Genomic DNA, 15,268 nt, shown 5'->3' with positions numbered 1-15,268 from the left:
TACATATGTTATTACGTTATTACAGATGTTTGTACTAGAACTACATAATACATTAATTACGCGCATAATGAAAGCTCAAGATGAGAAATAAAATTTCACATCATCAAGTCTTAAAGGCTTTTAATTTGGAAGTAATTACACATTACATGTCAATGGAAACAAATTAAATTAAAGATATTGGATTCCCTAAATATTGCGGTTACATGTGTTTAATGAAACAATGGCACGCCCATTTCTAAACCAAATCTCTGACTTGGAGCCTTGAGGAGCTCTAACTAAACTCGGCTTATACATTTTTAATTGATTGACATGAAAAGATTCACTTCAAGATAGTAGATACTTGAAGACTTAGTAGAACTAGATAGTTATGAATAGGTCATGATCGGAAAATAACAGACAGTTATTATATTATTTTATTTTCACACATTGCAGGCATTCCATCACAAAATGACATTAGTGGCAAGCAGATCAACTACTGCACTTTACAGGTGTTAGAAGTAAATATACACAGCTAATACAATAAAAATGCTTTGCATTTTTGCAGGATTCAATCACTGAGCGAATGTAATATTCATCAATCAATGCAGTAACACAGGGGGGAAGTAACTAGGGAAAGACCAAAAGCATCAATAATCATATTGTGAGTGCATAAAGCCGTGTTACTTCTTCATCTCTAGGATTCCACTTCCTGGCCCTCGCCTCTTCGCACTGCAGATATTGCAAAACTGCACCCCAGGAACCTGAGACAGGAAAGAAGATACAATTACATGAAAGTCAAAAGGACATCAGCAACTGGTGATAAGGCAGGGTCATATACAAACCAGGAAATATTAGATTATAATTTCACAAAAATAGCAATGGCAATTATTTTAGGGATATTGTAAAAAGAAATGACAAGGAAATGTAGATACAGTGCAGTGCATGTACTTACTGTTCCTGGTGATGGTAAACATTCTTTGTGAAACATGTGTCTGCAGTGAAATACCACCACACCGAAAGGTTTGGCCATGTCTGAAACAGGAGGAATGAAGCATAAACCTAAGTAACTTTAAATGCAATGCAACCTCAACCGATAGCAGATACAAACACAGATAACCCACCTGATGGCAAGATTGTGGCATGGCAGGATTCACAGATGTTCTCCTCTGCAACGGAAAGCAGCAACAATTTAAATAAGGTAAAATAACTAATATTGACTGCTTCTGTATACACACACAATTGACCTACCGTCCACCCTGACTCCTCTCATTTGTGTCCTGTGCATTTTCTGGAGTAGAGAGAGTGAGTCAGCCACTAGGATCTTCTTACATCCTTCCCTCAGCAGAATCTTAGAGATAAGAAAATGAAATGCATTTATAATTGCTGAGTAATATAATGATTGATATTTGGTGTGTAAAATCATCACAATCATCGATACATTTTTCAAATAAAGCCACTGAGATTAAACTCTGCATGTAACTGGTAAAATATGATATTTTCTATTTATAACACAGCATTTATTGCTATTACTTCAATATCATTCAGTCCTCCTGAGTGTAATCATGTATCAGTGGGCAGCACCCTCTAATCGTCGTGTGTGTCTTACAATTACAATGCCATCTTGCCCAAATAATTAGTCTATCCATAAGTGGATAAATTAGACAACAATAAAATGCTTCAGTTCTACGATTTGCTTGAGGGAACATTGAAGTTTAGGTAACGATGCAGTCACAAATTGCTGCCTCAACTTTTAATTGTCTAACAGCACATTGGACTTAATGATCTACGGACAAGAAGGAGATACAATTAAGAGACACCAAATTTGCCAAGTTCTGCTATCAAACATGCTTTAAGAGGCAAACGTTTACATAAGGTTTAGATTACTGACCTGTAGGTTGTAGTCCTGAAGGATTTTGACCAATGAATCCCTGAGGTTTGGGATCTCCATGCCCTCCTTGATGCGATGAATGAGCAGGATGGGATCCACATGAGTGCCGATATTATTAAGGAGGCCGGTGATGAATGCTAGAGACGATGACAGAGTGAGGAGGAGAGAACAAAAAGAGTCAAGACAGAGGAAGCAACCTGGGGTGGATTTTTTTTTAGAATGACCCTGCTGATGGGCGATATGGGTTTCATACGGGGTTTGTCAATAGAGTAAGAGATGAGATCCTCCCAAAGCTCTACGTCGTCCTGCTCTTTGGCAAACTCTATGGCTTTGTCCACGTCCCCCAGCTCCTCCATGATCATCTGCAGAGCTCTACGGCAGTTCCCCATCCTGCCTGAGAGAAACACGGAGGATTAGCTTCCTTTTAAAACTCTTCACGCACTGCAAACAGGAAGGCAGACATTAATTAATGTTTACTGAGCAGGAAGACCGTCTCCTCCACAAAGTTCCTCTGCTGGCAGATCTCAAGAGCCTGAGAGAGAAAGTGAAAGAAAGGCATTAAATTGGATGTGAGACAAGGCGGTTCCATGTAGGTCATGTAGCTTGTTGAATTTTATTTGCATGGTGGGATGAGATTTAACAATTGGTGTACCTTCTCAAGTGGACAGTGGGTGCTGTCTCGAAGGAACGGTAAGAGATTTGGCCGGTCATACTCAGCGTACAGGCCGATCTGTCTCTCGTGGTACTTTTGGCCTTTGTGATGGTCCCGTTTGAACAGTTTATGTAGATACTGTGGAGAAAATGTGCAGAGTTGTCATATTTGCATTTTATTCTTTAAGATTGATAAAGGATATTTGTTTTTAAACTGATTTCAACTCACCACATGCAGGAGCTCCGGTCTGTCCCCCAGTTCCTCCACCACCCTGTCTGTCTATCGATAGAAAAAAAGAGAAATAGGATGAGTCCATGCTGTAGTTTTCACACAATCTGTTATAAAAGTTGAAGTGACGACACGTAAACATACCGATATCTTGTCTTCGTTGTCCAGGAGCATGTCAACAGCTTTCTGACAACATACATGTAATAACAACATTAGCTGGAAACAGATCAGTGTCATTTGTGTGCTGGGTACCATTTGATAACACAAGTCTTTTCACCTCTTTATCAAAGTCCATGAGGAGCACGATCTTGTCTTCGATGGATGAAAACAGATTGTGCTTGTGGATCAGCTGGTAGACATCTTTGTGCCTCAGTCTCAGGTAGATCTCTAAGGCTCTGTCATACCGTTGGTCATACGTGTACCTGCAACAAAACATGTTTGTTAGTTTATCACCTCAATTTTTACAATTTAACTGAAGTTGTTAACTGACTCGTCCCGATTGACTTTGTATTGTCTGTCCAAGAATCGTTTAGAAATACAGAGATTTATTCAAAGCTAAAGCCAAGAGGTCTCAAATGACACCAGATACGAAAATGATGCCCGACACTGCGCATCAGCATTTTATACATGGTGTAATCTTAGTCTCAGCAGTAAATAAGTGGCATCCTGCATTTAAATAATTCTCTCTGTGTGCAGTAAAATAGGTCCAAGTGGTTAACAGCTGTACATTATATAGTTTGTTGACAACTTTTGTACTCAAGCCACACACAGTTCAGCCAGCGTGGTGAGCAATGTGCTGTTGGCGGGGTCCCTCTTCAGGTGATCGGTGACTGCCTGAACAATGGCCATGTTGTTATAGAGCTCCCCAGGCCACTCCCGTATCAGCGTGGCGAAGCCCTTTGTGGAAAATACGAGAGACAGGACACAATGTAAGCCAATAATAATCAACCAATCCTGGGTACTACTGGGTTTAATGAAAAGATGAAGGGAAGTGCCTCATAATCGGTCTTGAGGAATTCGTGCAAGATCATTTCGTAGATGGCCGGTCTAAGACGCAGATCCCCTCTGGGTAAATACTGACTGATGGCCTGGAATCAGAGAGAGGGTAAGTCATGTGAGGTGGTGCAAAAATGTTTCGGAGACTTTTCATAGTTGATTTATAACCACAATCACTTCAATTCTACCAACCACTGCAACCCTGACCTACCTTCAACTGGCCAATGGTCTTGAACCTATAGACCTCATTTTCCCACAGCTCCATGTTTTTCCCAAGAACTTTCTGACACTTTCTGAATGGTAGAAAACAAATTAAACATTCAGAATTAATCTGTACAATGTGGATATAAGTGAGAGTGAAATCTAAAATTGTAATAGTTCATAACTTAAAGATTTCTTATCAGAGAGAGAAGTGACATCCCTAGACCTGCTCCTTATCAAATTGATGTACGAATGGTACATCTGTAGAATATATATGTAAAACTGACCTTGCAGCACTGTCGTAGTCTCCTTTCTCCACCAAGTGATTGATATACGCCATTCCAATTTTCTGAACATCATGCCGCTTAATGTTTTTGAAGCTGATCTCTGCAGCCATCAGTGCCTCCTGCAACAGACCAGAGTAACAGTGACATGAAATTAAACTCACTTCTTTACACAGCCATTGTAGACTGTAATCCATATCGCAGACAACACAAACCTCATATTTCTTCTTTTCAAGCAGCCAATCAATATGATCATCCTGGTCTCGCTCCTTGGCCACCACAATGTCTTTGGGGCTGATGATGTAGAAAAGCGACTCCCCTTCAGAATGCTCTGTTAATGAAAATACATTTATCTCTCTGTGCGCTGTGCATTAAAGCTGACATTTGATAGTTGACGCATAATGAAATCAAAGCGTAGTAAAAGGTTGCATGACATTTCTGAGAGGTCGGCTTTTATAGTCTCACCGAGCCGGTAGTCTCTGCACTCGTTGTCCTGAAAGTTGCGCACAGTCAGAGCGTCTGAGGAGATTTCCTCACAGTTCTCAGGTAGAGGCTGGATGATGTCGAGACGAGGCCGCGCACGGAACTCCTCATCCTGCTCTCACACACATACACACAATGAGCAATACATATTTCTATAGTTGCTACGAGAATATATATGTATTGAAAAAACTCAAGACTAACCATATGATCGGAGTTCTCTTTAACAAAGTACAGGGTTACAAGCTGATCTGCAAGCGGTGCCAAGCCACAGATGTAAAACTCTGTCTCAAACGCAGACACTGTTTAGAAGAGAAAAGAAATCAAAGCTGTTATGCATTCTTTATGGTGCTTTGAACTAATTCATGTGTCATGGTTAGTGACAAAGAGATTGGAAATACAGCACGTATTATGAGCCTAATTGTCATTGTGGGTTTACTGCATATAAGAGTTTAGGAGTTTCACAAAATGTTAATTATTCCCTGATCTCAGCTAAATCTGTCCTGTATTACTATAAGCAATATAGACTCTTACTTAGTTAAAGAACATCTTCACCAACACACATTCCTGTATTCTACATGAACACTCACCTATTTCCACATAACGGCTGGGAAGATCTCTCACCTCAGTGGGATTTCGCTCTTTCACAACACAGAGCTAAGAGGGAATGAAGAAATCACAGGAATTATGAGAATCTAGAAAGCCAGCGTCCTTCATGATCAATCAATAAGACGACGAAGAAGAGCAAACCTTTATGGAAGAACCCCAGCCGACAATGAGGGTGGTGTTGTCTTTCCAACACAGGCTGCACGGGTACATGTCAGGCCTCAGACTAACATTATCCCGCAACACATTGGTAATCCGCTGTTTCGTGCTGATGTCATAGATTTTAACTCCCTAAAACAAATCGGAAGAAAAAAGATCGTTCCTTGTTTGTTTCGTGTTCTTGCCAGATAAATGAGTGTTGTTTTTCTGTCACATGTCGCAGAAATCTTACCACATTGTTGGCCCAGGCGATAAGGTTTGCTCTCCACTGGATGTTAGAGATGATACCCTCGCCCTCGTGTAGGACAGAAGTCTTCCAGCGATTCAGCCAATTTCTTTCATACAGAAGCAGCTTTGAGGGGAGAAAATTACAAAAAGCATTCAAATTGTGTTGTTGTCAAAAAATAGCATCTAGGACTGCAGTTGTGTAGCTTTAACCATAGAGGGCAGTAGATGAACAGCATATGTTACTGATCAGGAACAGCCCACAGCCCAGATCCACCTTATTGCTTTAAATTGTGGGGACATTTGTAAACTCATCCGCTTTACAAATAATGAGGAAAACCTTATTTTGGTCATCATATTAGGACTTAATTCCATTTGACAGCATGTAGGCACAAAGACCAAGCCAGATTATCATGAGACCACATCTAAGAGAGAGAATTAGTTTGACATTCACAATGACGGAAGAAGTAATTTCAGAGATTTGTCTAATGGATGTAATATTCAAGTTGAAAAAGGATTGAAAAAAATGATCATAATTCGATAGATCATTCCCTCTCATCACAATGATTATGGCTTCTTAAGGCTGCACTCCAGATACTGGGGGCATGGAAAATTATAGACAGTATACAGTACTTATTCACAGAATGCTGCTATTGACCTTCTTTGCCTAGATTGAACCTTTATCTTTTCAAAAAAGGGGTGAAAGCACAGTGATTTTAATGGCGTGTGTAGTGTGGTCACAGTGCTGCCTTGTCAGCTGCAGTTTAGGCCTAGGTTTAATTTTTACCTTCCTCGCCACATAACCTGTTACCAAAAGCCAACGTGCATACTATTACCAAGGAGGCAAAAACAAGGTTGTATAGCTTCTTTAATTCAGCAGTTGGGCTATGTTAATAAACAGTTTTGCTCTACAAAGAGACGATATGACAAAGGAACTGCGGCGACAAAATTGAATTTCCTTTGACAGGATGTGGCTCCTGTTGAGATGTATTGATTTTCATCACAGGCACCTTGTGGAGGCCTTCACAACTTGGAATTGAGAGGAATCAGCACCAATTGAAAGAAAATGGTAAAGTAACACTAACAATGGGGGTTTCATAAAAACGTTTTTCTTCATCCGTGTTTTGTAAATGTCAGTATACTTTATTTATGGATGTTTTTACCATCATGCAACGTCAGTGAAGTTACAGTAATATAGATGGCATTTTGTAATGCTTTGAAAAGAAAATGACCAACTTAATATCTGAAAAATAGTTCTCACAGTGACATATCGGAGATGACGTTCAACACAGAGAGTGAGAGATCACTGTATGCACCCGGAAATCCTAACACTATGTACCCCCTTGATAATGACATCTGTTTGCTGAGCTTGTGAAGCATTGCCTTTCAAACACTGTTGAGCGAACAGCACTTTGTGAAAATGGGCATCTCTCCCGAGAGCACTTCAGCAAAGAGACAGAAAAGTAAGAGCCTTTCACACCACACAAAGGCCGCTGCATCGCCTCCAGTCAAGCCCAAGTGAGAATGTTTGCAGGATTCTCTTACTTTTCGATACAATGGCGTGGATTATTGTGGAAGGAAATAGCTAAAAATAGAGAATAAAAATGGTAAATAATGAATCTAAAAACTACAAATGAAACTTACCTTGCTGCCTCCAGTCACAAACTGTTTGTAGTTTGATTTGGTGAAGTGAGGATGTAAAGCCACCACCTACAGAACAGAACAAAGGGACCAATTAGACCATCGAGACTTACTATTTTAGAGACTTCTCTTAATGCCACAGGCACCTACTGCTAATGAGTAGCAAGTATATTTGTGCAGAAAAATGAGTAATCTACTTACTTTGATAGGACAGTCAAAGTTCTCATGGAAGCCCTCTCTTGTATAGAGACCAAATACTTGAACCTAAAGTAAAGACAAGGTGAAAGAACAGCAAGCCAAGGTGAATAAGACAAAATTTCTCCTTTAATTGCTGCGTCTGCAACTGTCTGAGGCCAGCACGGGGAATTGTGGCCTGAAAAGAGTTTGATCGGCTACCTTCCTCTCCACTGGGTCACCAATTAGTGGCAAACGTGATTCTTTGAACCCTGCAGGGTTAAGAACAAGAGTCCTAATCTTTGACTTGACCACGGCTTCAGCTGGCTACAGCAAACTCTGATGTACCATTAAAGTTTATCACAGCCAATTTTCCTTATCTGAGGGCCCAAAAAAGAAGAATTTGGTAAAGGGGGAGTAATATGATGCTCTGCTGCTATCTCCCTTTTGAACTGAATCTGTGATTGAGGATTAAGTTAGATTTCAAAGGATTAACAGCCAACTCAACTGCTGAGAGCAAACAATTGCCGTTGCATTTGATTTTAATTGTCTGCTCCACTTTCAGTGCGACAAGATCTTGATTTTTTTCACTGCCAGAGTGCTAGAAGGAAGGGGTATCAGAAAGCATATCTTGACTGCAAAATCCATGAAGGATGGTGGTAATGATGAGAAGAGACAAGATAACAGCAAGGTGGAGAACATGGAATGCGTATCCACGGACGGTTGATGGCTGACTGACAGCTCATCGGATCTGAGTGCAATCCTCCTCTCCCCACTCTTCAAATTGGTACGAGCTTTTTATAAAATCCCACATCATGAAAAAAATATGGATTTATTTGTTGATATGGTGAAGATAAACCTCCAGGTTAATGTTCCGGCAGTGAAACAAGTCCTTTCTGAAAATTACCACTCTGATGCCTAAACCCTCCCAGGTTTCACATCATTAGCATAAAGTTTAACACTGATAAGATGAGGCTTATATGAATCTGAGGCGGAATTACGAAAGATGAAAAACACTGATTGTTGATTCTTTGCTGCATGGCCCAAGGATCAGTAAGCACCGGTGATGAGCGGAGAGATCTCACCTTGCCATCCTCCGAGCAGATGCCCACATGCTCTCCACTTTCATCCAGACTGATCTGGTTGATCTTCACTGAACTCTGCGGAGACGGAGACAGAATATCATGGCATCTTTTAAAGAGCAGTCAAATATCCCTGTGGCTGGCCAAATATTGCTAGCTGACCTCATAAAGTGAAAGGCAGGAAAGCAAAACGCCAAATTTTATTATAGTGTTTGGTTCTTTATTTGTCAACGTATAGATCAAGGCACAAACATAGAACAGTGGTCTGTTCCCCATCAGTGACATCCAACATCTGACATTATAAAGCTCTTTGGATAGAAGCTTTGACCAAATAACATAAATTAAGGCATATGTTACTTGAAGATTGCTGTTGCTGCACTGATAGAAGTTAGAGTTTTGTTGCATTAGGTGTTTGTTCATTGGGTGACAGTGCATCACGAGGAATGCATTTTAAATCACCCTCTGCTTTTCACCGAATCCTGACCGACGCGGTTTGAAAATACATCACACATCCTCACCAACTCACTGACATAATCCATCACCTGCAACTCAGCGGCGTCTCTTCTGTTCACTGAAATAGCTTCCTTGTTTCTTTCAGGCGATGACTGATAACTGGCAGCAGCAAGTTCTTTAAGTAAGTAGCATTTGAATCAATGTGCTCAGCAGGACCATTACAGTCACAAAGACGGAGACAGATGGAATAATATGAAACTCCTTTGATCAGGTAAAATCTGCCTTGATTACGGAATTTCTGGCTTGCAAGTTAAAAGGATGTTGGAAACTATCCAGTATGATAACTGGAGAATTTTGAAATGGGGACTAGAGATAACCTTCAGGATCATTTTTTCTTAGACATATCACATATGTATAAATGATGTCTGATTTTGTGTTAAGTCTCCCTCCGTGGTGCCTCCTGTTGCATCCTGCATGTAGGATCTAAGAGCTGTGTGATGGAGTCTGAGATAGATACAGCTCGAGTCATGGAGGAAAGTCAAAGACGTGCAAAATATGTCAGATACCATTAAATATTCACAATGAGGACAACACCACAGCTACTAGTATAGTGTTAGGTTTGGCTTGGTATTTGTCAAGGGGCTCTGTGGATTGGTTAAAAAGTTACATTCACAAAATGCATCAATTAAAAGGTAGTACAGCTGCAACACTTTCATTTTCAGTCGTAAATTATATTAAGTTAATTACTAAATAATCGAATCAGTACACTGTGAGGTGTTTGCATTGTACTCACAATTTCAAACTTCTGAGTTACATTTCCCTGGATGTCCAGCAGGAACACCTTTCCAAAATGGGTACCTAGGGCGAGAAACTGAAAAGGGATAAATTCAATGTAAATTAAACAGAGAAACACTTGAATTGAATTCTAAATTTTTTTAGAAGAAAAAAAAAGCCCCTTGTGCTGATGGAGGCTGTGGGAGAGGATAAAAAATGTTTCTTGCAGCGGGAGCGACAGGGCAGAGTGGGGATTGGGTGAGCTTGGAGGCAAAACTGTGAAATTGCCGGGGGTGGAAAAGCCCTATTTATTAAAGCAGACAGTGTGAAATGGCATTTTTTTCTCAAATTAAAATGCTTAAGCATAATAAATGCACTGTACATCTGACTTCTTCCCATGCTCCTCATGCAACCCAATCACCTCCCTGCGTATCACAGAGCTGTTATTTCTACTGAGCAGCAACTGGTTTCCATGTTTTGTGCTTCAGAGGATGTGCATGTGTGTACGTGTTCACGTGTGTATGTGGGTCCGCTGGGACAAAGAAATTATAGAAACCGGGGGGATTTTGGCATTAGATTAAGTGTGTGTTCTTCCACCCAGCCCCTGCTCCAGGCCCTCCTCCTAATCCCCCTCCCCTGCAGACCAGCATGTGGATGTGCGGCGAGCCCACCATGCTTCAGTGCAGTCTATAATGAAATGCTTATATTTACAGGCACAGCTGAGCATGTCAGACAGAGCCCCTGCAATCTCCCCAAATAAAATAACCAAAAATAAATAAATAAATAAAGGGTTCAACCTTGTGAGGCGGATCGACTTTTAAAAGGGATTTATCAGAATGGAATTGTTCAAATGAAATTCCGATTCAGACACTTAAAATATGAGGCAACATAAGGCTATATGTGCCGTGGGCGGCTTTAAGGTTGTGGGAGTTTGCCGTGGTGGGGGCTTGCCTGGCCACACAGCTGGCTGGGTGGCAGAATGCGCACATGCACAGACATCACAGGAAGAAAGACAAGTCATATCGAATTTAGAATTTCAGCAAAGCAACAGCCTTCACTGCGGCATGGCTTCTGTTTTGAGGTAAAAAAAAAATACAGAGAGACAAAGGGAGCAAAACCCTCAAAGTAAAAATAATAAATGAAAATCAATAGCGTTTAATAAAACATCAGCTCAGGAGACATAACTGATTATGACTTTCGCTCTGCTCAGGCGGGCAAATGTGCCACTGGTGCTGTGGCGATTAACCAAGAGTGCCCCTCTTAAGAATATGAACATTCAACAAACGGAGGAGAGGAACAAAAATATGCAAGAGTGGGAATAAAAAAAGGAGAAGACAATGATGTTTGTGATGTGCCTCCCTGAGAGGAAACAGAGGGAAGGTGAGAAAAGAATGGCCTGCCGTTACAGATTGGATGGAGGAGACGAAAAGTGAATCTGAAGAGGATCTTTCAAATGTCTATGTAAACAATGTCAAATCCGTACTTGAGACAGGCGGACCTGAGACTGAATGTCCCTGTGGGTGCTAGATTATAACCTCTACCTTGTCGTGGACGGTCATACAGCTGGCTGCATCCTTCTGGAGAATCTCTGTCACCCCGTTGGAGAGCCTCTCATATTTCAGCTTGGGCTCCTCCTCACTGTCCTCCTCCTGGTGCAAAAACAAGCATTAGTGTCTTCATCTACAGCATTTCCTTAAGTATTCCTTCAATAGCAAATAACCCTCACAAACATTCCAGCTCACAATGCTCTTCTAAAAGCCATTGAAAAACACAAAACCCTTCATGCATCAAATGCACTCCTCAAGTTCTATTGCGTCTACAATGTCTTTAAGTTTCATCTTTTGTAAAACAAGTGAGAAAAGGGGAGGTGAAATGACTTTACTTACTGAAAATCCAAGTCAATATATTTAAATCTAAGTTTATTGCACTTTCACACAGAGACTTAATCTAATATATTGCTTTAACAATGAAAAATCTGCATTGTTTGATAACTACTGTGATCCTAATGTAGCTGAAGCACCTCTGTGGCAACATTTACATGCTGTCCAGCCTCTGTGGGTTCCATGTGTGCAGGAAACAAATTTACATTTCCTTTTGTGAAATGTAGGATAAAAACAGAATTGATCTTTTTATGAGAACATTTATCCCCAGTGATACAGTAGATGTGAATTTGGCCTTTTCATAAACCAAACTTAGCCCATTCTATCGTGTTACGCTTTCCAGCGTGAACCTACATTTGCGCCCAGTCACAGCCTGAATATTACTCATAATTCAGTTTATAACCAATGCTGCACAGTCTGTGGCTGCCCGGAGGGTGCATCAACTCAAAACATTGTCTGCCATTATGTGCTACTGGGTTGGAGGTGGGGGACAATAGCGTGGAAAAGATGTTATTTTCAAAAACAATCCTTTCCCACTCAACGATGCCATATCTAGGCTATTTCCTGTGTATTCTGGTTGTGCAATTTCTAAAGCGAGGGCATTTGTCACGGGTTTCAGAGGCGTATCAAACAACAAAAGCAAACTTCAGACCCAAAGAGAAACTAACAATTTTCAAACTTTTGCCATCAGTTATACGTTTTATCAACTACTCAGTTGACTTAAACTATTTTTGCCTCCCTATGTTTTCGTCTATTAGCAGTTATGAAGCCACTCCCTGAACAATCTCATGTTTACATCAAGGATAACTATGCTCTACAAATACAGAAGGATGGAACACACTATCCGAGGAGGAGCATAGATGAGAGTTAACACAAAGGATATTTTATGCATAAATTTGGACATGTTGGACACTCCCATTCATCCTTGGAAACTGAATTTTCCCCTTAAAATAGTAAGGATGGAGCTCAAACATTGTGGTCCATGTTTTAGAAAACAGGTTTCACAATGTGGATATAGCTATACTGTTTTGAATTTGTCAATTACTGCTGATGGTTTGAAGCATAAGGGACATGGTGGTCAGTAGTTTGCAGTGTCACTCCACTGCAACAAAGTCCTGAATTCAACTTGTGGGACTTGTGTATCTGTGGGTTTCCTCCACATTTCCCCTCCTCTCATCATCTAAAAACATTCAGGATAGTTAATTTGAAACAACTCTGGGGAGGGAGTGGCTCAGTGGGTAGAGCTTCCGCTTGGGAACCGGAGGGTTGCCGGTTCGAGCCCCTGCCGAGGTGCCTGAGCAAGGCACCCTCAATTGCTCCCCCCTCTGCGAAGGGTGGTAACTGTAATGTAAGTCGCTTTGGATAAAAGCGTCTGCCAAATGATCGTAATGTAATAATGTAATGTAACTCTGCCTCTTGTCCACTGGATGCTGAGAGGATTAGAAGTAAATACATGACATTTGAAGCTTGAAACCACTCAGAGAAGGCAAACTGACAGGACAGCTGCTTAGAGTCCTGGAGTACTGAACAAACATAAAAACAGGATGAATTTTTCTCTTTTCCTTGGAATCCTCCTATCCTTGGATTCCCCGTGAAATCACTCATTGCTTTCCCTGATATTTCATTCTATACTCTGCCAGCTAAAAAGACAAACCCTACACTTCCTGCCAGGCTGATGCACTGTGCTATCTTTTATTCAGTGTGCCAGTGATTCTCAGAGGCGCCAGTGTACAGCTATATGTTCAGGCTCAGTCATAATGCTGAAGGATGCACATCCAGAAATCTATCTGTAATTCATGAGTATTTGACACCTCTCAGCAGCTGACAACCGCCCTTCTGGAATCAAGCAATGTTGATAAAAGGTTGACTTTATATTGCGCACTTTTCAGTAAGCGACAAGGTTTATTCGGATTCAAAATCAGCCAAGCCTGACAGAATATGCAACACCCATGACTTCAGCAATAAGATGCAGCTGTCAGTTCTGGTGTCTCTTCTCCTGATATTTGTTGTCGCTAGTATTGGACAGTGAATGATATGCTCCTTTTTGTCATTATTTAGAAGACACGTGTGTATTCACATTTCTTACCTCAGACTCATCTGTGAATTCCTCACTTGGGTTTCTGTCCTAAATGAGGGAGGGGACAATTTGAAGAGCTTTTGATCATTTGGCATGAAGTGTTTTGCATTAAAAGACATGGAAAGGAAAGCAAACAGCAGTGCCACACATCGAAACTGAACCATTTGAAAAGCATTTGCACTCATACTTTGTAGAGGTGTGGCAAAGGGCTACACTCAGAAATCAGATATACACTTTACAACATCACATAATAGCACCGATTATTGCGGACATATTCTACAATTACCAATCGTTAACCAGATAATAAACGTCACTAAATTAAGCAACGGAGAGGCAGCTGATTACATCCACCCAACACAACAATTCATTTCGATTCAGCTGCAAGATGAGCTGTCAACATTAGCCGGCTAGCATAAGCTACCGTTAGCATGCTGTTTACCTGATGCTCCACTTCCGCCATTGTGATATGAGCTAAATATATCGGAACGCAATAAGATTTCTCAACGTGTGTTTACGAAGTACATGTTTGAAACCCGTGTTGTCCAAAATTGGATTCGTTTATTCTAAAAAGAGGCAGATCCGCTGCAGCTGTGACAAAGTGTTCATTGTTGACGGAACCTGCAGCCCTGTCATAAGTTACGATCACATGACTGCAACAAATGCGTGAGGCATTGTGGGTAATGAAGTTCTCCTCGAAAAGAGTCGCCGAGTGCACGAAGTTGTGGGTTTTACACAGTTATGTCATTTGAGGACTCAATTTAGTGTTTCTTCGCCGTAATTCCATATCCAAACAACATGTAAGAGCAATAAGGTGGTACCTGCACTTTTCTTACAGCTGTTTTTAGCCGCTTTTCCCCTACAACGACTTAAACAGCGACAAATGGAAGCGAAAACAAACTGCTAACATTCAGGTTTGTGTAAAAAGAAACAGTTTAATAGTCTTGTGGATAATTCCCTCTTAAAATATCAAATGAGGCTAATTTCGCCTGTTTTTCCTAATAAACTAATCCGTTATTTCCTCTTGTTAAACTTTCACGTCAGACTGAGAAATTAATATAACATTAAAACCCTGCAATATTTTCCTGTTTATGAATTTATCTTGAAAGTACAGTCTAAGCACCTGGATTTGTGTATTTTCAGCAAAATGCAGAGCAGCGTTTAGGACATGGGGACCAAATGAAAGCCTCAGATGTCAGCTGGTGCTCCTGGTCTATCTTCTCCCTGCAGACAGGCAGGATGAATGCTAAAGGTATGATTTGCCTCTTCTTTATTGAGATTGTCTCACACCTCCATCTTGCCTCATCCATCCTCAGGAGAACCTTAATGCACTGATACCAAGGGGGAATAATTTTTTTCCCGTACAATCTACTTAGCAATGATTTATTGATTGCAGCCTCCACCCTCACTGAGAATTACTGATCCTTTTTGGGAAATCAGATTTTCACACCTTTCATGAGTGTGTATGTGGCGCAGGTCTCCTGAGACATAG

General features: G+C 40.8%; 1 protein-coding gene across 1 annotated transcript; it reads right to left on the bottom strand.

Moving 5' to 3' along the window:
• Window positions 1-341: 341 nt before the first annotated feature.
• On the bottom strand, window positions 342-14,420 carry vps41 (VPS41 subunit of HOPS complex). The gene is made up of 28 exons (XM_076158265.1): window positions 14,219-14,420; window positions 13,789-13,827; window positions 11,364-11,471; window positions 9,842-9,919; window positions 8,599-8,673; window positions 7,541-7,603; window positions 7,343-7,408; window positions 5,706-5,825; window positions 5,459-5,605; window positions 5,299-5,365; window positions 4,913-5,010; window positions 4,694-4,823; window positions 4,444-4,559; window positions 4,232-4,350; window positions 3,955-4,036; window positions 3,743-3,835; window positions 3,517-3,644; window positions 3,025-3,169; window positions 2,892-2,933; window positions 2,748-2,798; window positions 2,520-2,657; window positions 2,345-2,399; window positions 2,121-2,261; window positions 1,868-2,004; window positions 1,228-1,327; window positions 1,101-1,145; window positions 932-1,011; window positions 342-740 (listed from the first exon to the last, which is right to left on the bottom strand). The coding sequence occupies exons 1-28, from the start codon at window positions 14,237-14,239 to the stop codon at window positions 660-662; spliced, it is 2,565 nt and encodes an 854-aa protein (XP_076014380.1). The 5' UTR covers window positions 14,240-14,420; the 3' UTR covers window positions 342-659.
• Between the last annotated feature and the right edge of the window lie 848 nt (window positions 14,421-15,268).

Source organism: Genypterus blacodes, unplaced genomic scaffold (assembly GCF_046128005.1).
Source record: "Genypterus blacodes isolate CSIRO-AG114 ecotype Tasmania unplaced genomic scaffold, CSIRO-AGI_Gbla_v1 ptg000076l_1, whole genome shotgun sequence".
Classification (NCBI taxonomy): Eukaryota; Metazoa; Chordata; class Actinopteri; order Ophidiiformes; family Ophidiidae; genus Genypterus; species Genypterus blacodes.
This window is presented reverse-complemented; position numbering and strand designations above follow the sequence as displayed.